Source organism: Chlamydotis macqueenii, chromosome 1 (assembly GCF_036417535.1).
Source record: "Chlamydotis macqueenii isolate bChlMac1 chromosome 1, bChlMac1.mat, whole genome shotgun sequence".
Lineage (NCBI taxonomy): Eukaryota > Metazoa > Chordata > Aves > Otidiformes > Otididae > Chlamydotis > Chlamydotis macqueenii.
This window is the reverse complement of record NC_141556.1, coordinates 134,514,648-134,541,757: the sequence shown is the minus strand read 5'-3', so window position 1 is coordinate 134,541,757 and position 27,110 is coordinate 134,514,648. Positions and strand designations below refer to the sequence as shown.

The 27,110-nt window shown below is 42.9% G+C and overlaps 1 protein-coding gene across 3 annotated transcripts; it reads right to left on the bottom strand.

The window, feature by feature from the left end:
* Window positions 1–403: 403 nt before the first annotated feature.
* ASB9 (ankyrin repeat and SOCS box containing 9) lies at window positions 404–16,934 on the bottom strand. 3 transcript variants are annotated; one of them, XM_086767749.1, is made up of 8 exons: window positions 16,633–16,934; window positions 11,235–11,314; window positions 9,988–10,095; window positions 8,915–9,065; window positions 8,221–8,355; window positions 6,485–6,676; window positions 3,206–3,362; window positions 1,853–1,979 (listed from the first exon to the last, which is right to left on the bottom strand). In XM_086767749.1, the coding sequence occupies exons 1-7, from the start codon at window positions 16,724–16,726 to the stop codon at window positions 3,238–3,240; spliced, it is 885 nt and encodes a 294-aa protein (XP_086623875.1). In that variant the 5' UTR covers window positions 16,727–16,934; the 3' UTR covers window positions 1,853–1,979; window positions 3,206–3,237. The 3 variants fall into 3 exon arrangements, with proteins under 3 accessions (XP_086623890.1, XP_086623882.1, XP_086623875.1); XM_086767764.1 differs by lacking the exons at window positions 3,206–3,362; window positions 6,485–6,676 and having other exon boundaries at window positions 404–1,979; XM_086767756.1 differs by lacking the exons at window positions 3,206–3,362; window positions 9,988–10,095 and having other exon boundaries at window positions 404–1,979.
* Window positions 16,935–27,110: the final 10,176 nt, after the last annotated feature.

Below are 27,110 nucleotides of genomic sequence, written 5' to 3'. Positions count from 1 at the left end.
GCACAAGAGCTCCCAGATCATTACATGTGCCTCTTACTGAGGAGACAGGAGAAACAAACTGATGCAAATCATTAAAAAACTCGAAGTAAAGACAGCAACTTTCTTAATTTAAATCTTTCCAAATTTTTTAAATCCCTGGCTCCTTTTCACTAACCCTCAAGTGAGTAGAAAAAGAATTGCAAGAGTCCAACTCTACCGCAAAACATCAGCAAAAGGCAAGATTTGCACAGTATTTGCATTTTAGTCTTATTTTTACTACAGGTCTATCTGAAGGAATTATTCTGTACAACACCTGCCTGTACACAGGATCGCAAACAATTAGAGTTCAGTTCAATACTCCATTGTACCAGATAGTCCATAAAATTAGTGCTGTCATTTAAAAAATGAATTAAAACAAAAAATAAAAGAGTATAAACCATTTATTTTTGAGCAAATGTTCTATACAATTGTTGCTTGACTACCATTCAACTGTTAAGAAAATAATAGCAAAGAATCTGATAAAATGTGTTCCTGACAATCTTTCAAGTCCTGCATTACATTTCAAATGGTTTCAAATATAAAAAAAAAAAAGATCAAAATCTCAATTAGCTTATTCAGTTTTCAGCTGTACAACTTTTACAGTTTATAACTGGATAACTGTTGATGCATAAAGTTGTAATTGGCCAGTGTAGATCATAATTAATATTAAAATAAATAAGCAAACATACTGAGATGATAAAAGCTGAGCATACAGAATTCATCCTAATTATAGTTATCAGAGGGATTCAAGTAAACAGAGTCTCACTATGAAATTTCCAGAAGAAAAGCAATCTAGAAGCAACACTCTCACCACTTGATCAGAGCAATTTTCTCCTGATAATAGCATTACTCCTATAAACCCATTGGCTGAAGATGCTTAAGGGTAAATGATAAAACTAGTACATAAAAAAAAAAGAAAAAAAAAAGGTTCTTCATCATCTAAAATACAATAAGCTTTCAGATGTGTTACCAAACCAGGGATTCTTCACACTTAAATCGTCAGAAGTTAAGCACTATGTTCATTTTCTGTTCCCTGCCTGTTCAATGCAGTTTCAGCTTAACCAAGATACTGATGTTAGAAGGGTCCACCTTTCCCATCTGAGATACTTGCTTTCATATAGCTTATGAAGACAGATGTCTATTTTTCTTCCCCGTCAGGAAGGAAAGAATATAGACTCCCATCTTAAAACTGCCAGTGAATTTTTACATAGCCCAAATTATTTGTGATTAATTGGGTCGGGTCAGCGAAGATTTCTAGGTGTTTCTATCACCAAGAGGATCTAATTGTATTTGTTGTTTTGTCCCATTAGTGTCCTACTAAACCAGTAGAACTGCTTTTGTTGCATTTGGTCAGCGTAAAAAGATCAAACCGTCACACTGGATACCTCTAATCAGCAGTCATGTTGTCCTGCCGAGGAGCTGAATTGTAATTTACATCAACTATGAGCATCCATGTAGCGTTTGATGCATCCTCTTTAACTTCCCATACGTGAAAGGAAGCTTGCACTGTGCACGCTGGCACACCAGTAAACATCAAAATACGTTTGTGTATTTGAAGGCTATCAGTCTCTCCACTTACAAGGTGAGGACTCCATATATCTCATTGCTGTTGTTAATGATGTCATCACAGTTTTCACACACCAAGCCCACTCCTGCAGGAGTCTCCACAGTAAAGTGAAAATGAAAAGGATTTCCAAAAGTGCTGACGTCCTCGGTCTGTCCCTCTGACACATGGGTGATGTGGCAGTAGCCCCACAGGGGAGGTGGTGATTCCACTGCTGCTCCCAGGTGATGCAGATGCACTGTGGCTCAGAGCTGGAGAAGGGACAGGGTGGCAGGCAGGAGAGCCGGAGCTTCAGCATCCTCGTTCGCACATGTATCAGGCAGCCGACATTCCCAGGGGAATGCCTGGGAGAGCACAGAGTGGTCATAACTGTGGTTTGTGGCAGCAGGACGTGTTTCTGGGAGGGAAAGAAAAACATCCAGTGTTAAAGTTTAGCTGGAGGAAATATTTGTTCTTACGACCTCGGTGGAATAAGAACCACATATGTCATGTTTGTTTGAGAGACACATACACTGAGCCAGCAGATCAGCAACCAAGTGGGAGGCAGGAATTATCCATTATCTTTTAAATTTGGAATGGACCTTAATTTCAGCATTTTCATTGTTTGTTTTATCACCACACATTAGAGGTGTTATTATTACTGCTCCCATGGAAAATGCTGTGAATACGGTAGCACCTCTCCAAGAAAAAAAAATCCCACTCTTAAGATGATCTCTCTTCTTGAGTGGGGGAAGGGGATAGAAGCTGTTGATGCATGCTGAGAAATGCTTAGGAAATATCACCTACTTTTAAGGAAAGAAAGGAGGAGCACTCAATGCTTGCAACTGATAGCCTGTTAGCCTGTGTCCTTGAAAAATAATATGCTAGAAGGAAAAACTTGTAATACTGAAGTGTGCTCCATTATGTTTCAAAGCACCAGTAATAAGTTATTTTAATGGATGATTAAAATATTTCCCCCACTATTATTGCACTGTAGGGAGCTGCCATCAGCAGTGACCTACTTGATGTGATGGCAGAAACACGTGGTTCAGATGCTGGCCTAAATGCAGATGATTGTTGGTTGGTGCTCATCTATCCGCAGTGTGATGTACTTAGGAAATAAATAACATCTGCCAGAGGGCCCCTCTTGCTTTGCAGCGAGGTCCAGTTGGGTTCCCTTTCCTTATCCAAACAGTAGTGTGGGTACAGCCCTCACAGATGACAGGCATGTGAGTGCTGCTTAGAGAAAGTGTAGCTCTCCTTAGCATCCTTAATGCATACATGAAGTGCTGCCAGGGCTGGGCTGGGATATGCATTTTCTTTGTGAGGGGCTGTCAACCGCAAGCCCTCTGAAACTGTGCCAGGATACAGACAATCAAGAGTTCTATTTTAAAATGCCATGCCCATTTTCTACACTTTCTAGAGAGCTCTTGAGTCACATTTTTCAAGCTCAAACATGCAACCATGCAGAATTGTTCTTTCCTAAATGATGAATTTGCTGGGGGTGGTGGGAGTGAGGACTGAGTGAGTTGGTCACTCCTGTGCCTCTCAGACCCAGGTTTTCACTAGGGACCAGCAATTATCATAAATTAACATTGCAGGCATTGGCAACACTACTGATGAGAAGAGTCTTTCCTCACGAACCTTGCTGTGTTATTAAAGGCACCATTAAAGACTTAAACGTGGAGAAGGAAATGTTTCAGCTCGTCTGGGAGGAGAAGTCCAGTTATTTTTTGATGCTGCTTGTGTCCAAAGCACCTCCTGATGCACAGGCGGCACAACTGCATCAAGGAGAGCGGGCCTGGAGAAAGAGCCGGGGAAGAAGTTACACATGTGGCTTTATTGTCCCAGAATTGTAAAACTGAAATGACAATCGTGCATTACCACTCCCCCCAACTCCTGCAACCCACCCAGTGCAGGGGGTGTGCAGCCACCCTAGGACACTCAGTAGGGAAAAGCCAGACCTTTGCCCACCAAAGGTCATCACTGAGATTCAACTCAAGCCTAGTCACTCTCTATCATGACATAGCTACAATTAGCATTAGCAGCATCAGCCTTTCCCTTCTAAGCTGCACCGATGTAGTTTGTGTTTCTGAGAAGAAGAGATGATTGATGCTTCCTTCAAAGGCCTTTCCCCCCACGACTCCACCAGTTAGATCAAAGTTTGCAGCCCACTGCTTTCTTGAGATGTATTTCATAATAGTGACAAACACATAACAAAAGAAATACTATATAAACCTTTATTTAAACCTTCCAGATTAACCGGTCCCATGCTGGTAAATACAAGCCCTGCTGAAGAATCTGTGGTGGTTTTCTTTTTTTTAAATTTAAGTAGAGTGGCATTATAGGCTTACTTGGGAGGCTTATCCATTTCACAAAGAGGTAGATCCTGTGCAATGCTTTTAGCTGTGGTGCCTGTCAATGTTCAGGCCCCCAAGATGTCATTTGCCCCCCAAGGTGCAGTGGTGACAAGCGGGGAGGGTGGTGGGGGGCTGTGGGAAGGCAGGTAGGAAGGGCAGAGGAGGGAGCATTGAGCGTGGAGGTGGGGTTTGGATGCTGGGAGTGGGGAGGAGATGAAAAGAGACATTGTGGAAAGTGGGAGGGAGGTAAGTGATTGAGGAGAGGACAGCGGAGCGTCGGTCGGTGGGTTACGTTATGCTTAGGTACAACAAGGCAAGCTGGTCCGAGGCCAGTGAGACTGGCTAGTGCAGTGTCTGCACGTGTGTTTGACCACTCTGATCCCACAGGTAAGTGCCCTGTCTGCAAGGATCTCATTTAAAAAAAGCTTCCGTTCAAAAAAAAAAGAAAAAGAAAAACTGAAGACTGATCAAAACACAAGCAGTGTCACTACACTGAAAATATTTAGCAAGGGCAAGCACACTCTTCAAAAAGGTGGTGCGTTTTGGGATGATCCGCTCATTCTCCCTCCCACACATAGGAGAGTGGTCTGGCAGCATGGTGAAGTCCCAGGAAGGGAGACCACCACATGTAGTATGCCTGCTCTGGGCTAGTCCTAGGATGACTCTGGTTCGACACACTCGCCAACTCGTCTCTGGTCAAAAAACAAGCTCCCTCCAGCCCACCCTGGCCATGAGCGTGGGGCTGCTCCCTACCAGCATCTGCAACATGGGAGAGGAGAAGCCGTGCATAGGAGCAGGGCAGGAGAGCAGCAGCTCAGCCATGCTGAGGGGCCATGGGGCTGGTGGGGTGACTCTGGTCCCTGCAGCACATTGCCAAACCTCTGTGTGAAACCAGAGGGGTGATGTTTGCACCATTCTCCCAGGTTGCAACCATTCAGCCAGCCAACAAAGTTTAGCTGGCCATCAGGCCTAGCTCTACTCAGAGAAGGGCATGTTGGAGAACATCAGAAAAACATGATTCAACAGCAAAATGCCCTTTAGGCATCTATCATTTCTGATTTTGAGTGCTGAATTTCATGTAGGAAAGTTCCTTACTGCCCAAGCTGTCAGCTCAGCCCGAGCAGCACTTCTCAGGCCAGCTCCGCAGGGTGTGTCTGAAATGTTATTTTATCTCAAATAAACAAGACACACACAGTGCGACGGGAGTCAGGAGTCTAACGCAGCAGGGATTCAAGCTCAAAAAGATCACCACTCTGTGCACCATAGATTAGCCAGGGAAACAAAATATCCGTTGCTTACACATAACATGCACAGCGTTTTCACACTATTATTTTCATGTTACTATTTCAAGCAGGGCCTGATTCATCGCTTTATTATTCCAGTTTTACCTTGGTATAAATCTGTTCATGACAATAACATGTAACTGAAATAGTAATAGTCATGGACCACATCATCAGCAACTTGTTTAAAATAATGAAAATCTAGATTATTTAGTAATGTGTATAGTTTACTGACTGAATGAGGACATCTGAAGAAGAACACAAGTACCCCAACAGCTAGACACAAGAGACCTTATACTAATTTTCCTTAAGATTGGTAAGTAAGATCTCTCTCAATAATTCATTAATGTATTCATAATCAATAAAATAAAATAGATCTGGAACTATTTCATTTATGGTTACAAAATAAGCACTTCCTAAAGTTTAAGCCTACAGTTTGGTTCTACTGGATTATTCAGCATATAATGTTGGCCTTTAAAAGAAGCCTTGTTTATAAATGTGTATACAAACATATATTCAATATATCCTTCTTGTGCAATTTTCCTTAATCCCCCCAAAAAAAACTGTAATATAGAGTCTTTCATTTTAAAGATACTTTTGGACCAACATAAGAAGTTGCCCCAACAATAAAAGAGCAAAGAACTAGAAGAAGAGTCTCTTAATAAACTTTTTTTTTCCCAATATCATGTGCATTAAAATTTTTCTGGCTGCAATTTTGCATTTATGCTGAGACTAGCATCTCACACGTACCTAGCCATCAGCATACTGTATAGCCAAAGATCCCAGTCCTAGCCCTCACCAGCTAGCCTCAACTTCCATCAGAGGTGATTTTTCTGCCTGCTTTTGTCAGCACGCTCCAGATAATACACCTGGGTCTACTCCCATCTCAGAAACAAGGGAATGGAGAGACTCCCACTGACTTCAGTGCTTTAATTAATCATAAAAAGCCACCATTAATTTCTAAGGAGCATTTTGCTTGTTTTTTCACCCTAAACCCTATTTTGCATTGTGTTGAAGCTCCACACAATTGCTCCCAGATGCAGTAGATTCACAACCCAAACGTTGAAAGATGGGTTATTGTTGTTACCGCTATCCCTATTAACACACCGCTACATTCCGACACTAGAAAACATAATGTCCATATGCCAGCAAATGGAGATAAGCTTAGTTATCCTCACTTTTTTAGCACTTGTAGCATGTAATAGCATAGCCTTTGCAGCAGTTTTTGTGGTTTTTTGCTATTGAATCTTGAATAAACTAATGAAACAAGCACTAAGGGGCACCTTCTTTCTGCAGGAAGAGTCGGCCCACAGGGCTGCCAGGTGAGACCAGCTCCATCGGCCTCTTGCTTTCAGCGTTCTTCACCCAAATGTCCGCTCCAAAGTCAATCAGCAGCGTCACCAGCTCCACACTGCAATTCCTGGCAGCTGCGTGCAGAGGGGAGTCCAGACCCTTGCCGCTGTTCACATTTGCTCCTGATTACCAAGAGATTGCAAAGAATAATGGATAGAGAGTAGCCTATTTCCATTTCCTACACTAGCTGCTATTTCTCTGAATAATCTGTAAATGCTGTAGCATCTACCCAGAGGTGGATTTCCATATGCTGGGGCTTAGTACTACAATTCATGCATGCACAGCTCGTACTGGTTGGGAGTGGGGTTGTGACTAATAAAATTATCCCAGAGGAGCAGTGCATGAAGAAGTCTTTAAAATACATGAAGGGTTTCAACCTGCTCTGTACCAGATGCTTAATCCGGTGAGATTTCCAAATGCCAAAGTATTTGTTAGGGAAAAAAAATGTAAGGATGGAAAAGTTTTAGATACCCTCGGTAGAGGAGGATATAAGCAAGTGTCCTTGATGAGTGTTCCCACATCCATTATCTGGGGATAATGGCTCCTAATACACCCTAAGAAAGGTGAGCTGCAGAACTAATTCATAACTATTTATAATGTTTTTATAGTATTCATAGAATCATAGAATCATAGAATGGTTAGAGTTGGAAGGGACCTTCAAAGGTCATCTAGTCCAACCCCCCTGCAAGGAGCAGGGACATCTCCAACCAGATCAGGTTGCTCAGAGCCTCATCCAGCCTGGCCTTGAAAGTTTCCAGGGATGGGGCATCCACCACCTCTCTGGGCAACCTGTTCCAGTGTTCTATAACTCGCATCGTAAAAATTTTTTTCCTAATTTCCAATCTAAATCTACCCCCCTCTATTTTAAAACCATTACCCCTATTCCTTCTCATATATAGAAGGCAGCAAAAACCAAAATGGCAGAAACCAGAAAATAATAGCCAACTATTTAATATTTAGATTAATTTGTATTTGACTTCTTCAAAAAAAAGATGACTGTGCTAAATAGAGCATAAGTTGATCTACATGATATTTGCTTGTTTTTCCCAAAGCTTCTTTGCTGGTCCATCATTTTTGTACTAGCTATATAGCTACTTTAGGTTATATGGCCCCTTTGGCTAGAAGAGATGCACTACTCTAGATAACAAGAAACGGTCTTGAATCATTATCCAAGTGCTTAGACTTTTAGCTAGGTTTGTTTGATGCAAAATATATAGTGCTGAACTTTTTTCTGTGTTGGAAACATTTCAGACTTTTTATCAACTCAGTGGAAATTAAAACATGTTTGCAGAAATACTACGTAAAAATGATTGAGTCAATTGTTTTGAGTAAAGAAAGAGGAAAAGAAAGAAAGGATTTTCAAAGGAACTTCAAATAACTGCAGCATCACACACACAGACATTGGAAAGGATGGTGTTTGTTCTAGGCCCCGCTGGCCGTGTGAAATCCAGGATCACCCATTGTTTTGTTGGAAGCTGTAAAGTTGCGTTCCTAGGTCAAGAGGACCCTGGTTACCCTGCTACCCCATTTAACCCAGGGCTGCCATTGAAAGTTAGACATCTCCAAGTCCCAGAGCAGGAGCTCTTCTAAATCTTTGATGGAAAGAGAATCCAAAGATAGATGTTGCGGGAGACAGAAGTACACCATCCTTTATTTTTCTTTTTACCTGACTCCAGTAGCTTCTTGGCACAGTTCACTTGCTGGTTCTCACAAGCTACATAAAGTGGAGTACCCAGATGCTTGATGTTGTGATCTATATTCACCCCACGGGATGCGAGGAACTCAACACATTGCACATGACCTTAAAAGGAATAAAGGAAGAGTCAACTCACAGAGAATAGGCAATTTTTTTTTTTCAGCAAATCCTCTATTGCAGTGGTATAATTTGGCAAAGATTCAGTATTTTGTCAAGAAATGATACTGTAATACTTTCGTAGGCTCCAGTGTTTCTGACCTGGAAAACAGGAGCTGCCAAGCCACGGTTAGCAAAACAGGCTAAAGCCCTCGCATTTTGTCTGACTCATTTCAGATGTCTACCAAAGATGAGGTGAATCACGCTATGTTTCTCTCCACTGCTTTTGAAGATAGCAAACTCCCTCAGATATCCACATTGTAGGCAACTGACTTGTACAATGCAACCCTTTCCAGGTGTCACCACGTGAACTCTGAGGCCCTGAGAGCCCAGCTGAGCTGCCCTCGGTGAGCACCACGGGTGGGAGGAACCGCACCGCTCATGATGAAACCAACTAGGAAGGTACTCCACGTGACTCAATTCAATAAAATTTTCTTCTTTATCTCTGTTTTCCACTTCAATACACTGCTTGTAGCATGGAAAGGAGTGCTGAAGCCCATGGGGTTACCTCTCTTAGCAGCTTCATGGATGGGGGATGCCAAGTCACAAGGTGGGTGTAGGCTGGCTCCGTGCTGCAGCAATAAATTCAAGCAAGCCACGCTGCCACTGACACAGGCACTGAACAACGGAGTGTGCCAGTCAACAGTAACTCCATTCACCTGGGGGAAAAACACCCAACAATAAGGCTTTTTGTTCGTCTTCTCAGTATTTCAAAATAGATTAAAATTATCCAATTTCTCAACAGAGAATAGGTTTCTCAATACTTTTTATTTAATTCCTCGCAAAAACTGCCTACAGCTTCTGAGGATTATAAGCTTTTATTAAAAAGACGATTTAAAAAATATTTTTAAAAATTGCTCCCAAGTGCCTCCTCCTGCAAATGAATGTCTAACCAGTGTCACTTGGAGGTCTCTCAGGAGTTACCAAGTTACTGAGCTAAATGTGGGCCTATTTCTCAGTTATCTTAGCTGAAACACACCTGCCCCTTGCCCTGTCCTAAAAGTGTCCATTTTTAGCCAAAAGTGTGCAGCCCCTCCATTTTTAGAAAATATTAAACTGAAAGGTAATTTATGTATAATGATTTAATTTTCTCATTCAGTATAATTTCAGCACTAGCTTGAAAAGTAGAGGCGGTGAGACACGCCCATTTCACCATCATGCTTGGATGGTGTTTCCATTTTCTTCCCATTCTATCGTCAGTTGATCCTAACAGTCCTACACCTCTGCTGCAGACTGCATATTGACACCAATGGGATTAGTGTGTGCAGAAAATAAAACGCACCCTTAATTGTTGCAGGATTATAAACCCTTTGCAAGAGGAACTTCCTCTTATGCTTTCAGTAAATGATAAGAACATTACATCTTCATCTAAGGAACAACAGTAACTGTGGTTTATATCTGTGCTTTTTGGATTGCTTTATCAAGGAGTGCATTTTAGAACAGAACTACTTTAAGCTGAGCTAAGTAGAGAGCGTACATCACAGTGATACACTGTCATGAAATGGTAGATCACCTAGCATTAAAAAGTGATAATACAACACACTAACACTGGAGACAATGGTCTGTCCGTCATGCACTCACCTGAGCACCATGTTTTAATAGGACACTGGCACAAGCAGCATGACCTCCTAGGCAGGCTTCATGGAGAGCAGACACCTGGTCTGCTGTGACAAGATTGACATCACTCCCCTGATGAATTAATAGAAAATATTATTGCAATGAACTATCGAAACTCCCATGCAAACAAACCAAAAAAAAAAACCCAATCCTATTTATAATGACCTTTAAAGTTTTATGTAATCACTCCTTCCTCAGCTCCCTGGAGTTGCTCATCTCAATCTGTAAGCAGAGAAAGAGTCTGTGATGCTTTGAGTGGAGTGGACACTGGCATGGTGTACCAGAGGTCATGCCTTCTACACACTGTCTCATGGGACAATACAGACATCCTTTTAAGAACTCGGTATAATTTTATTTCTAGTACGTTACGAAGAACAAACTGTGAAATAAATAAAAATATTTTAAAATGCTGCTAGAGTTCTTGACAGGGTCATGACTGCCGCCTTTTTTATATCACCACTCAAGCATTCTGACCTCCTGCGTGCCAAGTCTGTGTTTGTTTGACTGGATAGAATCTTGAAAAGCTTTTGAGGTGTTTTCTGGTCTTTGGTCAGAGCGTGGCATGCTCTGAAGGGAAGCCAGCCCCTGCATTAGAAACCATTTGTTTGATTCTACAAGATATTTTGTTTCTAGCAATCTTGGTGCTCCAGAAGGCTAAGCTGGAAGAGTTTTCAACTTTCCAATAACCCTTCCCTTTCCATCAACTCCTCCATGGGCTAAATCCAAGAATTTCAAAGAAACAGAGCAGTGAGGTTCAGAAATCACTTCTCCCTAGCCGTGCCCTTCTGCAGGGGGAGCAGAGGCCCCAGATACCCTCAGGCACTTCAGAAACAGATGTGTGGGTGAATTGAAGCCTCAACTGTAGTCTTGCCTGGGTCCCTTTGGTCCCAGGGCACCAAACGCAGACACAGAAGCTGCAGAAGGAATCCCCCAGCCACTCAGAGATCCCAGAGAGTGGCGTCCCATTACCTGCACCAGAATTAAAGCATAACCCAGGACATTTCACACATCATCAGCTCAGTGTACAGAGCTTGTGCTAGGCAAGGAACCGTTTGTGGGAAAAAAAAATATCTGTTAGACGCAGATTTCACTGCATTCTGGTCAACATGATTTTCGATTTTCTCACCCTGGAGGTTTCACAGTAAAGCACAGACTGCATTCACCAACGGAACAAACCCAGCAGAGATCATATCAACCCAGTAGAGGGGTACCTGTTCAATGAGTTTCTTCAGGGTAAGCAGACGCCCATGGATAGAAGCATCGTGTAAAGGAGACCAGTCTGAAACAAAGTCTGTATAAGAAGAGAGACAGGAAAAAGGCTAAAAACCCTGTGGACTGTTTCCTCAGTGTTTTTTACTTCAACTGTATCACCCCAATAAACCTCTTTAATTTATTAGATGAGTTGTAAAGCCTTTCTTGGAGCAGCTGCCAGGAGGGAGTGAGACAAGAGGACGGTTTCTCTCTGGGTGTGTATTTAACTCATCCCGTGTTGGCACTGAGCAGCTGCGCTCTCCTTCGGAAAATGAGAGGGATTTGCAGAACATGACCTTGCTTTGACTGAGCTTGTCTCTTGCTTTGAATTATTTCCAGTGCTTTTGTTTTCACAAGCTCATTACACTTTACCAATTAGCTCAAAAGCACCACGTTTTGAAGAGGATATGGCTGCTCCGTCATTTACCTCTGCTCAGAGCTGAGCTAGAGTCAGCAATACCTAACAAGGGAAGGTACCAAAGTACAAGGAGATAAATTGTGTTACCTGTTGATTTTGCCTTTCAGTTTTCAGTGTTCAGTGTTAGCCTGTGCAGTGGTGCATTTTAAGTAACAGCTGTGTCCTCTGTTGTTGAAACCACAAAGTGAGGTACAGCACATATGTACCATACAAATATTAATAGAAGGGGATCTTCAGTATTACAGATTTTACAGGTCAGAGCTAGCTGCCAACAATAATCCCTCTGGGAGACCTTTAACTCCTTCAGCATTCATTGCCTTAAAACCCAGGGTCCAGTCTACATCAGCAGCCCAGGTTTCCCCTGGAAAGGAAGAGAAGCATTTCCAAAGGGCATTTCACACAGCTGCTTTTGGAAAAACATTTTGCTACTCTCTGGAGTTGTCCCACTCCCCTTCCACCAGCTACAGAGAAAACCCCACTGGCTGTCTTGGACGAGTTGCTGGGGTTTTCAGGGACTGTACTAGATCACAGGTGTGGAATAGGATGCTTAACAGGGAGAAGTCCACCTTCAGCAACAAAACTGAATAAGCTACCATAACTCTTCAAAATAATTTTTACATATTAACTGATGATATCAGTGCTTATACAAGATCTGCAGATCTTGTCCCAGGTATGAACGTGCATGGGAGAGCTGAAGCCCTCACAGCCAATATCCTGTCCCTTCTGGCTGTGCCACAGTGTGCTGGAAAGAGGTGACAATCAACTGTGTCAGCCATCTGCCAGCCTGTCAGGCTATTGCTCTCTCACCTTTAAGCGTGCTCAATAAAGGACATCAAATTTAGACAAGATAAGATTGTATAGCAAGTCTCACAATGGTTTTGTTATTGAAAACTTCTGCACTAAGTAGATGGTGACCTGAAGATAGAGGTATCTGAAATGTGTTGTTTATCAATCACACACAGAAGATCTTTGCCTGTATAACTATGTTAGGTAAGGGGGAGGGCTTGTATAAAATGCTACATAATTTGTTGGTTTATGCTAGGTTTATATTTATGTGATCTAAGCTGTCGCTGGGTGCCCCTTGGGCCACAAAGGAGATTTAGTGAAGAAAGCCAGGGGTATAATTCAGCATGGAGCTTTAAAGAGCTGAAGATGTGAAAGCAAGTCAGTCTGCGCGATTTGGACTCAAAGAAAGAAATAGCCTCAATCTCTTTTATTTAGCAGTATAGAAACAGCTAACAGGATGAGACTCTATGAGTCAAGTGATCTTTTCCAGTCTTGTATTACGTACAAAGAGAAAGTAAAAGGAAAAAAATGAGAAACATAGAATCAGATAAAAGTTTGGGTTGGAAGGGACCTTTAAAGGTTATCTAGTCCAACCCCTCTGCAAGGAGCAGGGACATCTTCTACTAGATCAGGTAAACTGAAAAACTGAGAAGCAGGTCAAATCAAACTTCACAGGTACAGAAAGATTCATCAGCTCAGATGTGATTCATACTTGGGAGAAGCCTCAAAATTAGAACCCCAATACAGCTTTATGGGCAGTACTGAGTGCATGAAATGAACAGAGGAATGAACTCAGGAAATCTGAGTAACATATGTCGATTAATTTTTAAAGAAAATTGTATTATTTGTTATTGGCATCATTTGAGCTTTGCCTACCTCCTTCGTGTTCTGTGGGCCATGTCCCACAACAAACATGTAATTCCAGTAAGTTCACAAACATCTTTGACTTTAGCAAATGGACAGCCATTTCCAGAAGCTGTGGTTCTGGTCACATAAGGATAGCCAAACTATGCTACAAGTGTTAAAGCACAGTATTATTAATTGACTAAAACAGCTTTGCTTTAAGTAATGTGTGTCAAATGATGCTTATCTGACCACGCTGTTGTTCTTGCTGATCCTGCCTGTGTTGCTATTGGTTGTGTTTCTAGGCGCTGTAAAAAGCTTTTCATTTTCCCACTCAGAAACTAACTCCATTGCCCAGTCTGCATATGTTGCAAGAGAAGCATGTTTACAATAATTCTAAAAGCCTAGATTGAGGAACAAGTTTTCCAAGCTGTAGCTTGATCTTTTTTTGGACACAAAAATAGAGGCGGGGTTTTGTGCAAAATACCAAGTTGTTATATCATCGTGTCAGCATTTTGGTGACAAAGAGGGAGGAGTGTGGTCACGCCATCACATCCCTGTGCAGAATTTATCCGTTCAGTTCTTGCTTGAAAAAAGGCAGATTTCTACTGAGACTCTAAAAAGAGCCAGACCAGATTATAGCAATCTATGGACTGGCCGTTAGCTTGCAATTTTGCCAAGTCTTAACAATGAATTAAAAGATTGACCACATAAGCACCAAAAATAAATGTCAGTGAAAATTAAAGAGAGGTATGTGCCAACACATCATAATCCAGCTGGGAATTCTATACTGTGAAGAACTGAGGCTTTTATCCTAAATGGAACTGGAGGCCTACAGTAGCTTCACACCAGCCTTGGATACATTGAGAAGAGGGGGATGAAAGGCCTGTCTGATGACTAATTGCCACAGTGCACTTCCAAATCTGCTGCCATGAACTGCATGGCCCCAAGCTGCCATCTCTCCTGCCCTAGTTCTGTCTGCAGCAAACACCTCCACCCCGAAGCAATGCCGGGGAGGCAACCTCCCTGCAGGCAAAGGTAAGTTTTCCCAGTTCCTGCAACCAAAGCATCATTCCTTGGCATCACAACGTTTCTACTTTCCTCCTGCTGCAGGCTGGCACTTGTGTTTCTTGCCTGGAGGAGGAAAGCTGCAGTGGATGTTGGGGTCTCATTTCCTACTTCTGCACAGCACAGGAGCAACGCCATCAGTAATATACCACACACAGGCTTTTGATTAAAGCCTGAGAAAATGTGAGTGCTAACTGGTCATGGACTTTTAAAATCCTGAAATAGTGACTTCTGGGAAGGTCCTCAAAACACTTTGCCCACCAGAGCTGCCCATGAAGGAGCAAGGCTGGTATATGTAGGTGGCACAGCTGTGTTCACTGCATGTATCAGCACAGCAACAAGGATTTCTGATTGCCAAAAATACGTAAAACTGCTTTCTCACAGAGGCACAAGACCGTTCACCCAAATTAGAAATTTGCCCACACCTTAGTCCACAGGCAAGCTGAGTCAGGCCTCAACAGCTTCAGCATCTAGACATCCAAAACCCACTGGCTTTCGGTGGCGTTGGGTCACCTAGCTCCCCTTTCACGGCTGAAAATCCCAGGCAGCCCAGAAGTTACATTAAACCTCAGGTCATATTTGGTCACACTGCCATTGCTTGGGCACATGAATGCTGTCAGGGTAATGCATACAGAGGGAGCATTATAGCAATAACCACACAAACATACAAAACCTGACTGCTCCCTGTGGACAGCAGAGCATTCACAGGATCTCTCTAGAGAGCTTCCTAGCATTTGTTTCTGTGGTGATGGTCAAAAACACCTTTTTCCAGCCTCTGACCATGTGGAGGGTGTCGCACACTCGGTGCCTGTCCCTGGGCTGGTTTCCTTCTGCAGTGGTCATGCACGGCACAAGTTGCAAGGGGCTTTGAAATCCTTTCTCCTGAAGTATGCTCTTGCTTACACATTTGTACACACATATGCCTATGGCATTATGTATAACAGTACTATGAATGGTATTTTTCATATTTAAAGGTTTTCACCTGAAGTTTTTGATGTATGTAGCCAGAGCCAAATACATTCCTGCTGTAAGTCACCAGCAGAGCTTATTGACTCTGCTGAGGAACAGGCAGACACGAGAGAAATGGACTGAACTCTGATTTTCAAAGAGGCAAATAATGTGTGTGCAGCAGTGAGGCATGTGGGCTCCTCTCCTTCCAGCTTGCATTTTGCTGGAGCTCATCTCCTGTGTGGACCTGGTTCAGTTCATACTGTTAACCACATCGCCGTCCCTTCCCTCCCACCCCAGCCTCAGTATGTACATATGCAACACTCATGAGGAGAGGCAGACAACACAGTAGATGTACCTATCATCTGGTTTTAGGGTCTTAATTTTCTATTTGGTATATATGGAAGTGTCCTGAACCGCCTAGGAAAGGAGGAAGGAGAGTGTAAAGTCACATTATCTTAATTTACCTCGTTCCTGCTGCACTTGCCCTGAGCTGTAGCGGTAGCTTCTCAGAAAACAGAGCTATAGGGAACATGTCTAGCTAAACTGTTACATGAAGTTAAATTACTTGTCTTTTGCCAGTGTGTCGTATTTTCAATGGCTTTTGGTCAACAACAGAGCAGTGATCAGAGTGAGGCCATTTGTCTGAATAACTGTTCACCCATGGCCACAACATCATTGGTCACAACTGACCACAATGTCCTGGCCATTGCGGAAGAACCCCCAAGGGCTGGTGGGTCAGCCTGGGCAAAACGACTTGGGTCTGCTTATCTGAAAAAAAAAAAAAAAGGAAAGAAAGGGAAAAGAAGAAGAAAAATAAAAAAAAAAAAAAGAAAAAGAAAAAGAAAAAAGAAGATAAGAAGAAAGGAGAAAGGACAGGAGGAAAAGAAGGAGGAAGGGAATGAAAAGAAAGAAAAAGAAAAGAGGAACTGAGCCAGTGCTGAGCATCCAGCTGGCACTAATCTAAGCCAAATATGCCACACTGAAACTTATTTTTCAGCATGCTGTAGTTCAAGTGCTACATTTGTTTCCACTTGTATAAACTGCTGTACAGAATCAGATACTCTGTTCTGTGATATACCAAAAAAAAAACCAACCAAAAATTCAGTCTTGAATAGGTAAAACTTATTAAAATTCTTTCTGAAGTGTGAGGGTGTGGGGACATTGTGTGGGATGGACTGTGGACCTGCCCTGGAAGCAGGACATTGGGAGCAGCGTGCCACCGTAGCCTGACCTTGCCCTCTGCCGATGCTGGCAGAGGCAAAGGCTGGTGGTGAGTCAGGAGCGTTACTTACCCCTCATCAGTGGGTTTGATAGAGACGTTGCAGACGTCTGGCCTCCGGCTCCTTGCAATTTGCTGGCGTTCCGATTTGTTCCCTCATCATCCATCTCAGCCCTGTCTGTCCAATTTCTGTTTTTTTCACTTCACGGTCAGTCTGGAGAGTTCAAATTCCATCGCCCCCAGTGAGCCCCCGGCAGTGGGAGTGATCTATTAAGCAGACTCAGCACACACAAGTCAAACAGACCTTGCAGCAGACTGGGACGTGGTGCCGTCGGCACTTTGTGCAGAAACTCGAGTACCTGGGTTGAGATTTAACGAAACAGCTCCCTGGCTGCCCTGGGAAGCAGCCAGCAATCCGGCGAAGCGAGAGATGTGCCTGATGTCACATCCTCTCCAACGCGGCACCCAATCGGGGCGCCTGCCGTCCGTTTTTTTATCAGGAAGGAAATTCTTAGTTTGCCAAAAAAACAAGACAGAAAGACCCAGTTCAACTAGCTGAGCAAAGTCTGCCTGCAGGGGATTTGCAAAGAAAACCTGCATAGATACAGACGCACACGGATCTGCACCACTCCTGAGAAAGTTATTTGCAGACAGCTTTGCCACGCACCTCCCTGGACACCGTACGCTGTGTAAAACCACCCCTCTTATCTTCCAAGCCCATGACGGCATGCAAGAAATGGAGAGCCGAACGCCTGCTGCGCAGCAGTGGTCGCCGCGTACCCTACAGATATTGAAACCACATGTCCGGGGAGCTGCACTTCCCGCTGGAGTCCCACTGCTGTCTCCGTGGCATGGAAATCGCAGTGTTGTGCGGGCTCGTTTCCTTCCCCCCTGGTTCAATCGATTTCACTGAGTCACAGTCACACTAGGGGTTTCATATCTGAGCAGTGGCCTTTTATTTTTAAGCAATTTCTCGGTCAAAAACAAACTGCAAACCAGTACCAGCAAACAAATGGCAATCTTTTTTCAAGAGGACCTCTGTCTCATTTATCTGGATCTTTTTGCACATGGACGATCTCCATTTGCACTTATTTCTTTTCCAAATTAGTATAATTTCCAAACGTGAAATCAGCCTGGAGAAGAGGAGGCTCTGGGGAGACATTATAGCGTCCTTCCAGTACCTAAAGGGGACTTAGAGGAAAGATGAGGAGGAACACTTTAGCAGGGCCTGTTGTGATAGGACGAGGGGTAATGGGTTTAAAATAAAGGGAGGTAGATTCAGACTGGACATAAGGAAAAAATTTTTTACACTGAGGGTGGTGGAACACCAGCACAGGTTGCCCAGAGAGGTGGTAGATGCCCCATCACTGAAAACATTCAAGGCCAGGTTGGACAGGGCTCTGAGCAACCTGATCTGGTTGGAGATGTCCCTGCTCCTTGTAGGGGGGTTGGACTAGATGGCCTTTAAAGGTCCCTTCAAACCCAAACTGTTCTATGATTCTATGATTTTATCCTTTTTCTGTTACTGAATATTTGCCTACTTGTGTACAAGTACAGGTAGGCAAAACTTCCATGCAAAAGTCTAAACCATGTAAATAAAAATTAAGGTTTTGGGTTTTTTTTCCAATTTGTCTACTACAGTAGAATTTGCATTTGTGCATTTGGAGATACAAAGTTGCTAATCCTGGGCTAATTCTGATGCTAACTCAGCTAAGCCTAAACACTTTAGTTTCATTTCTATTCCTACCTACAACACATGCAAGAGATCTGGAATCATATTTAGGGTTTGTTTATCGATACCTTTAAAAATAGTCAGTTATATTAAAAGATACAAACAGCAGCGGAACATCATCCACAAACCCTGCCAGCAGGTAATCTGTGAAGGCAACCTGGCCACATGCTGATGCGCAACTGCTGATGAAATACGGATGAGGACAGGGCCAACCCCTGGCAGGGCTCTCCCTGCTCAGTGCCTCCTGGCTCCTGGCTTTGGCCCGGCATGCTGGATGAGAGCCGACACTTTGGTCTGACTGGAAATTACATTTGTGTCTTAGCCATTGAAATTTCTGCATTTAAAATGTTGTGGGAAAAAAATGTGTAAATGGAGAAAGTGGCATAAATATTGGATTTGGTGATTAACATGTAAAGTAAGCAATGGAAAAACAATTTTTCCCGTTTAGTATTGCTTGAGTTTAGTGGCATAAATATTGGATTTGGTGATTAACATGTAAAGTAAGTGATGGAAAAACAATTTTTTCCCAGGATTTGTCACTTCTGGAAATGCTTTTGTAGTCCTCATCCATGATGAATGGGACCTTATTTTCAAATCATAGGTCCATAAATATTTTTCTTGCAATTTGTGAAAAAGCAGGTTCCTGGATTTCCCCACCCTTTGCATTTGTCCTGTGCTGTTCACCACAGCCTCTCTCCAGCACATGCACACCTTCTCCACAAAGAATTATTTGCTGTTAGGCCAGATTTCACCTACGTTCTGTGTCACATGCATTAATGAGGTTGGTACTTTTTACAGCTGTAAGGAGTCTAGTTCTAGATTCTGCTAAGTTTGTAGTAGCGGCACAGTGAGTAAAAAGGCTAAATTAGTGACAGAGAGAACAGAGTGAAAAAGAAAGAAACATCACTTTTCTTCCTAGTTTCACAATTGCATTCCTTTCTCTTTGCTGTGATTTTTCCCCACAATAGTATGGGCAGCCAGGAAATCAGTGTGTGAGGTTCCTAGAACCTCTAGTATAAGACATGTACCATTATCTCCCAAAGCCTTATTGGTTATACATACATTGGCAATGAAGCATGAGTCCCTGGAGCAGTGAGCTCTAGGGAGCTTCAGAGGGAAGGTTCAAGCCCTGAAATATTGCTTTAGTGTGAGCCCAAGCTCTCTTTCACATCATTTGCAAGTGTAGGGCATGCTCAGAGCTGAGAGTGGAGTCACCTTCTCTGCCGATCAAGAATCATACTACTCTGAGTTATACCACAGACACCCTTATCCTGATATGCAGGCAGATTGCAGCAGAGAGTAGCTAGAAAACACATAGGTCAAGAGTTTGATGGACATTAGTTGTCTCTTGGGCTCTGGCTTCACCTAGTAGCTCAGACATACCTACAGAGACAGTGTGCTGGCTTTGGCCTGGTGTGGCAAATACTATTATTTTACCATCTAGAGTCACTTGCTTCTTAAGCATAATTTTTATATAAATGGCAATATCAAGCCAAATGAAACTCCTCAAATAAAACTTCCCAGAGTCAGGAGATTTCTATAGAGTCTATACAGTCTCGCTGGGTGCCAGGAGTACACAAGAAAGCTTTGATTCATTTAACCTCCTTAGTTGCAAATCTTTTTTTGGAAGCAAGCAGAATATTTTCCAGCAACAAGGGAACATGTTTTAACATCGACTTGGATCTCAAGATAAACAGCACACAACTTCAAATACAGATCAGAAACAGTTTACACAACACAGAGACACACCAGAGCTTTTAGTCATTACAATACTATTTTCCATTTAAATAGCACCTACAACCCTAAGTTCTACATAAACAGAGCCAGCTACAGAAATCACTTCATCATTATTCAAAAGCAACCATCCTTGGTGGATAAAGGTACACAGTAAAGTTGAACCTGTGACACTCAATATTACTTTTTCTGTTTACAGCATATCTTATAAACAGAATCACATTTTTTCCTCCTTCAAAAATTTACATTTTTATAAATAATTCAGTGAAATGTTCTGCTGTCTTGATATTTTTTCTCCCACTTGCTAATCAGTTTTTAAATTGTGCCTATCAATTATTCATTGCAGAAAACACTTCATCATTATTTACTATTTTGGACAAGTATAACACTTATTACTATTATTAGCACAAATATTGCTACGAACAGTGAAAACGCACTGCTGGTAAATCTGCCTTGGCGTGCAAATTCAGCATTGGTTTCTGAGGAAGCAAACTACAGAATTACATAAAATTTTTGAAAAATTGGACACAAAACATGGGATTTGTTCAATTTAACTTCATAATCAGAGCTAGAAATCCCAGCTTTCCTTTACAGCTAGTGAAGAGAAATAGGCATTTTAAGACCATGATTCATCTGACCTATTTTAGATGTCTACTCTGAGAGGACATGAATTGGGCTTGTACAGTCAGCCTCCACTGACTCTAAAATGGAGCCCTAAATGATGAATGGAGATGTAGGTGTGTACGTTTAATCAACTGAAACCCACCTTAAAAGGATGGCTACATTCACAGCCGAATGACCCAACCCGGACCACCCATCAGCTCCTGTTATGTACTGTGTACCACACAGCATCTGGATGCAACAACTGAGGGTGAAACCTCTTCACTCCAGCAGAAGGTCAGCGTTGTCCAATGCCTCAATCACAAAAACTTGTCTTTGGGGCACCGACATCTCAAAGGGGAGGATTTTGACAGACAGCTCTGTCAGATTTAGCTGCATTGGTCTAAGCTGTTGACCCCTGTTCTGTTCCCCACTTTCAATAGAGGTTACCCACACCCTCACCAGGGATGACAGCACTGGCCACAAACTGATGCTGCAACTTAGTACATAGTCCATTGTGTTAGCTCTGAACCCCATAAAAACAGTTTTCTTCTCCAGCCTGTAAACTTGAGCCCTGAGACACTAGCACATGTCCCATTCTCCCCTTAGGCAGAAATTTCCAGCTGACGAGCAAGGCAAGCGTCTGGGACAGCCACGTTTTAAATTACAGCAGTTAAATCTGACAGAGCTTGTCCGCAGGAGTAATAAATCACCAGCGTCATTTCCAGAGGCGCCTGGGTTTTCTTTGCAAAGCTGCTGTGAAATCTTTGAGCAGACACAGAGTGAAGTTCTCCCTTGGGGAAACTCATGATATTGTCCAGTTCTTGTATCCCTAATTTCCTTTCCTCACATCAAGTCTCTCCTCCAGAAGCTTTCCTTCTCTTACAGTTGTTCAGAGCCTGTAATGTTTTTATTTTCCCTTCCTGTCACTCTTGCAGAAACTTTCCTTTGCACACATCCCGTCAGCCTGGTTGGGGACCAGACAGACTTCTGCAAGTAAATGCCGTTCCCTTATGCATGTTGGCAGGTTTTCTTAACAAGAGAGTCTCTAAATCAAAGCCAACAAACACCGAAGGAAGTAGCAAACACATCTTGGTGTCAGCAGCACCTGGATCTGTGCTTTAGCTCATTGCAGGTGTACAGAAGCGCCAACATTTCCCAGGGAGAAGGACAAATTTAGCATGAGAGTTTGCACACAAGTTTCTTGTACTTTCTTTGAGGCAAAGAGCGGATTAGGAGCATCCTCCTGGTGAAGAGAAGAGAAGCAACAGTCCATTTTTCACCATCTGGTGCCAAATGTCTCTCAGTGAACATCTGCGTAAGTGTCATCATATGCTACAAAATAAATTTTGACATTGCTTTCTGAACTGGCTTTAAAACTTGCACACTACAATCCATGCAAAAATAATTCAAACCCTGATTTTTTTTTTTTTCAAATTAATGTGATTTCAGGTCTTTCTTATGATGTTTTTGTCCTGTTTCATGGATTGCAATCATGGTTTGTCAACACTGCCAGGTTACTACTGTGGTGAAATGATCTCATGTGACACATATACACCAGTAAGAAGATGGTAGGTGTAATGACAGCAAGACCCTTAACCTAGTATTTGAGAGCTCTGGTAATTTTTTACCACAGTCTCCTAGAATTTGGCTAACTGTAAGGTAGTCTTGTCCAATACTGAATTTAAGTGAAACCCAAATCCAGCGATAGAGCAGATTTCAATTTTTCTCTCTTCCTCTTTTCTAACTTCTCATTATTAGTTTTGAAAAACAGTGCAAATTCTTCGGCTTGCTGGCAAATCTTTTTGGTTCCCAAACTTTCTAGTGTAAAATAGACATTTCTGAAGAAAGCAAAATAATTTCTACAAAAAAAAAAACCCATCAGGTTTGTCAGAAAAAAACCCAAACAATTTCAATTTAAAAGAAAAAAAAAAAGTTATGATACTCTTCCATCAATCTCAGTGATCAGACCAGTGTGGAGAAAACCCAAATGTATTACAAGCAAGCTCAGTGCCGCAGAGGTCAGGGAGTTAGCCCTACTAAGGAGTGCTCATGGTGGCAGGTCCCATTCAGAGCACATTCCCCAGTATGCAGGCTGCCAACACACATCATCATCCCAAGCCCAAAGACCCCTGGTGAGTTTTACCAAACCAAGAAACTTCCCATGTCTTCCCCTGGTTGCTCTCTCTTCCCACTGCCTATCAGTACCAGGAGGCAACAGCAGTAACTTGAAGAGCATCAGAAAGGCAGATGGGAGGGTGATAAATGGCTCGTGGGATGGAAGCGTCTAATTAAGGGGCTCCTCTGCTCTGGTGCTTCTCTGCCCCAGTTTCACTGGCGTTGGATGTTCACTGCTCATCTAGCAAATTGCATTGCAGTAAGCTCTTCCACCCACACTCATGGGCTGCTTTCCAGACCTTGTTGGAGCTTACCTCTAGAAATTTCGCTCATGTGATGTATCTTTCCACACTTCTTGCCTGGGATGGGAACAGCCAGCATGCTCCAGCTGTTCTCACAGCCATGGCCTCCCAGGACTTTCCCATGGGGAAAGTTACCAGCACCTTGTCACTACTGCAACATGCAATTTGTGGCCTTGCATAAAAACTAGCTCGTGATCCCTTAAGCACTTGTCCTGAACTGAGGCTTCTGTGGCTTCCAAAAGTGGCCTGCAGAAAGCTACACTGCCAGCTCAATCACTTGGGCAATAAGGGCAGAGAGAGAAAATGTCCCCAGACCTTGCATCTGGTTCTGTTCCCTCCAGCATCTCACCGGCATAGCAGGTGCTCTGATTTTCTTTTGGCAAAGATTGTTAGCCAGTTATTAAGGTGAGGGAAATTACTAGGCTCTCCTGAACAACATACTTCTTGTCTCCCTGCCCCACTCCTGGAAGATGGCATGCAGTGCTGTGGAGAACAGGGCTTGCAGAATAGCCTAAGTCAAGCCCATAGGATCCAAATTGTTCCCAATGTTATCTTCGGTCCTAAGAAATCCATACACCTGGTATCAGAAAAATTAGCTGCTCACACCAGGAGCTATCCATATTTTCTGTCTTGAAAATGCAAATTTGAGGCTGCAATAAGCAGCCATCTACAGCAGTACTGTGCCTTGGTAGACGTTTCCTTTGCTGTTCCCAAGCACAGCTTGCCTTTTGTTTTGCATGAGGCTGGAAATCCTCTGAAACAGCCAACGGATGCTGATTCATAATGCTGATACTATAGAAATAAGAGTTTCCCTTCCTAAAGGATTATGATCTTAGTACAGTGACAAGTATACAGGCTTGTCCTGGTCACCACTTATCTGAATATCTGATGTTGTGGGAGAAGGGAAAGTGCCTCTGGAAACTGTTGTACAGAGTGCAAGGCTTACCTGAAGCTGAAGCATAAAGACCACTGTGCACCTGGCCCTCCTCTTCCTCCAGCTGTGAGGACATCCTTGGTGCACAGCAGCCTCCAGCTGACCTCTTCTGAGGCTGCACCTCACCTGCCGTGTGGGCCACTCCATACCAGGCCCTAGGATCATCCCCCGTCTCTGAGACCACGAATGGCAGAGCCTCCCTGGGATGTTGACTGCCATTTGGCTGGTGGTGGGAAGGCAAAGGTTTGCACCCAGCTCTTGCCCTGGCAGGGGTGCAGGGAGGCATTGGGGGTCAAACCCACACGCTCCTGTATCCTCCTGGCCTGAGCATCCCCTCAGACTGCTTGGAGGGGCCAGTTCTCCATGCACCCACTCTCTTCAGAGCAGACCTGGAAGTTACCTGCAGCTGCAGACCAGAAAAAAAGAGTTCTCTAAATCATTCTCCATGTCAAAAAGGGGAGCAGTTTGCAGACAGATATTATTTTCTCACCACCTCTCTTCATAATGCTGTTGGGGTAGGCATCTGAAGATCTGGAGCAACCTCCTCACTCAGCTTACTTTTTCTTCTGACAACTAAGTTTGCTAGAGATTTATACTGGCAAAGAGAATTATCTGTTAAAATCTCACAAGGATGAGACTTTTAAGTTGCTATGCCTAAGACAAAAAAAAAAAAAAAAAAGAAAAAAAAATCACTAACAAGTGATTTCATGGTCAGTGGCAAAAACATATTCCTTCCCAAAAGGCTGGAAGCATGAAAAGCCTAGGTATTTCTCATCAATTTAGACAGGGAAAATTTTCACACAGAATGAGTCATTTCAGCTGAAAGACTTTAATAAATGTTCGATGAGCTGCCTTCCCCATGGACAGGTAGAGCAGCTATGGTGCCTTGCTACCATGGCTCCCCGCAGTGGGTGGGAGGGGAGCACTTTGAGGTCAGAACCAGAAAGCAGTTCTAGCAAAAAAGCGGTGCCAAGCTCAGGGTGAAATTTCTTGCCCTACCTACACCAACAGCTTGTGGGAACCTGCTTGTGGAACCAAGCTGGCGCCACTTGTTGGCATTGTTTTAGAGGAAACTTTTCACTGAAGTCTTGGAAAACCTCAGCCCAAAAAATCCGTTCCTTAGTCACTGTAGTTGCTCAGGATGCCACGTTTCATATATATGCCTTGCTGCAAATCTGTAGTGGCACTGATAGCACAAGTAGCAAACCAAAATTGTCTCACTCATTAATTAGGAGCCATTCTGGATATCAGGGGAAGAGTGGTCTCTGACAGGTGTTCAGTGATGAAAAGCGCAAAGCTCCTGGAACAAAGCCAGGGTATCTTTGTACACATCCCAGGCTACCAGCAGCAGGAGCTCACCTTCTGAAACTGCTGAAAGCAAGCATCTCTCTGCAGGATAATGAGATACAAATAAATAAGCAAAGGATGTGCCTCTGGGCCAGTGTCCTTAAAAAAATTTCAGCTTACATTGTGATGGAGACAGCATGAAAAGGGAGCAGTAGTGTTTACACAGAGTTTGAGAATGATCTTTAAGCAGGGAGCAATTCACAAAGGTCCATCTGAAAAGTGGACATATTATTTGCAACATATTTGGGGATAGCTATACTCTGATTTAATATCTGAAACGTAATAAAATGATGAACCTTTTAGTCACTGAATGTGATGTGCCCCTGACACATTCCTTGTGCTCAGCCAGTGTTACTATGAGTATTCCAGTATAATAGTAGCCAGTAGCCACTATTAGTATTCTTCATTTAATACTTCTCTCCCAGTTGCCACAACTAGTTGCTATACTTTTTTTTTTGTTAATGTATAAAAATGTGAAAAAAAAATATGCCTTGTTTCCACTGTTAATAAACCCTATCACCCTCATGGGGATTGCTACACCAACCTTCAAAGAAACACAGGGCCATTTTCACTACCTATAACCATTTGTTCATTGTGACTAGTGTAAAATTGGTATTTAGTCAGCATCTACTGCGAGAAAAGTGCAGTGACAAAGATTGTTAACATCCTAGCTCTAAATTAACTTTCTCCAGGATTCAGTAAGTTCATACATCTGCCTTATCAAAACAGAAAGCATAATATATGTTCCTCATCACCCCAGGAAAAAAACAAACAAACAAACAACTTGGGATTAACATGTAAAGTCAGTGGAGCACAACATGGGCATCATTAAATGATTAAGGCCTGTGGAGTTTTTAATTCTCCTTTTCCTAAGAAAAAAAAAAAAAAAAGAAGAAGCACATTTTACTCAGAAACACTCCTAGGACAGAAAATAAATGTTAGAACAAGTTTTCTCTGGAAATCTCTAAATCTCCCCCGATTTCCATCTTGTCTAATTTCTACACTGTTACAGCATGTTAACCTCTACAGTCAGCAGGGAGACCTGGCAGAAAATGAACACCACAAAAACATAATGCTAGCAAGCCTACAGTAACATACAGCTAAACATATGCTAGGATGCTGCAAAATTCATCTATCCAATGCTAAAAAAACCCATCACATAGTCAATATAGCAATTTTTGTTCTTACTGATCTTATTTTTCATCTTATTTTCTGCAAGTTTGGATTACCAGAATCACAGGCGCTAACTCAGCAGGCTTTGGCCAGGAACCACCCTCTGGTACGGCACACCGTCTCCTGGCTCTGGGCAAGAACAGATGTATGCAAAGGAGAAAACAACCCTCAACCTACCATCTCCCCAGGGCTGGGGTGCTAGCAGAGGCGGAGTGGCTTTTGGGGAAGCTGGCTGGGCAGGGGAGCCTGCGTGCCCTTCATGTTTTGTCAAACATGCTGTAGCCCAAAGCACAGTCTTGGTTAGCGCAATTACGAGGTGAGATCCCGTGGTTTGCATTATGGAGATCAGATTAAATAGCCTCAGCCTCCAACCCTGAAAAGCTATTAAATAGTAGGATATTTCTTCTCTCACCATCTTCAGATCTTTTCCACTGAATCTCTATGTCTGGGGAAAAGGTCAAAACTGGAAAGCCCTGCATATTAGTCCATTAGCTTGTTTCAAGAAAACATGGGTTTAAACCCAAATCACAAGACTTCCCCACAAAGTCAGTTCTGGGAGTCTCACTTCTTCCCATGTTCCTAGTTTGGTACTAGGTAGTAGTAGCTGTAGT

Bases quoted from the DNA above. Each gene is read 5' to 3' on its own strand.
- ASB9 (XM_086767749.1), bottom strand. From the start codon at position 16,726: ATGGATGATGAGGGAACAAATCGGAACGCCAGCAAATTGCAAGGAGCC. The intron at 10,096-11,234 runs GTACCCCTCTAC...TTAATTCATCAG, and splicing joins TGAAGAAACTCATTGAACAG to GGGAGTGATGTCAATCTTGT. The intron at 9,066-9,987 runs GTGAGTGCATGA...TTTTTCCCCCAG, and splicing joins TATTAAAACATGGTGCTCAG to GTGAATGGAGTTACTGTTGA.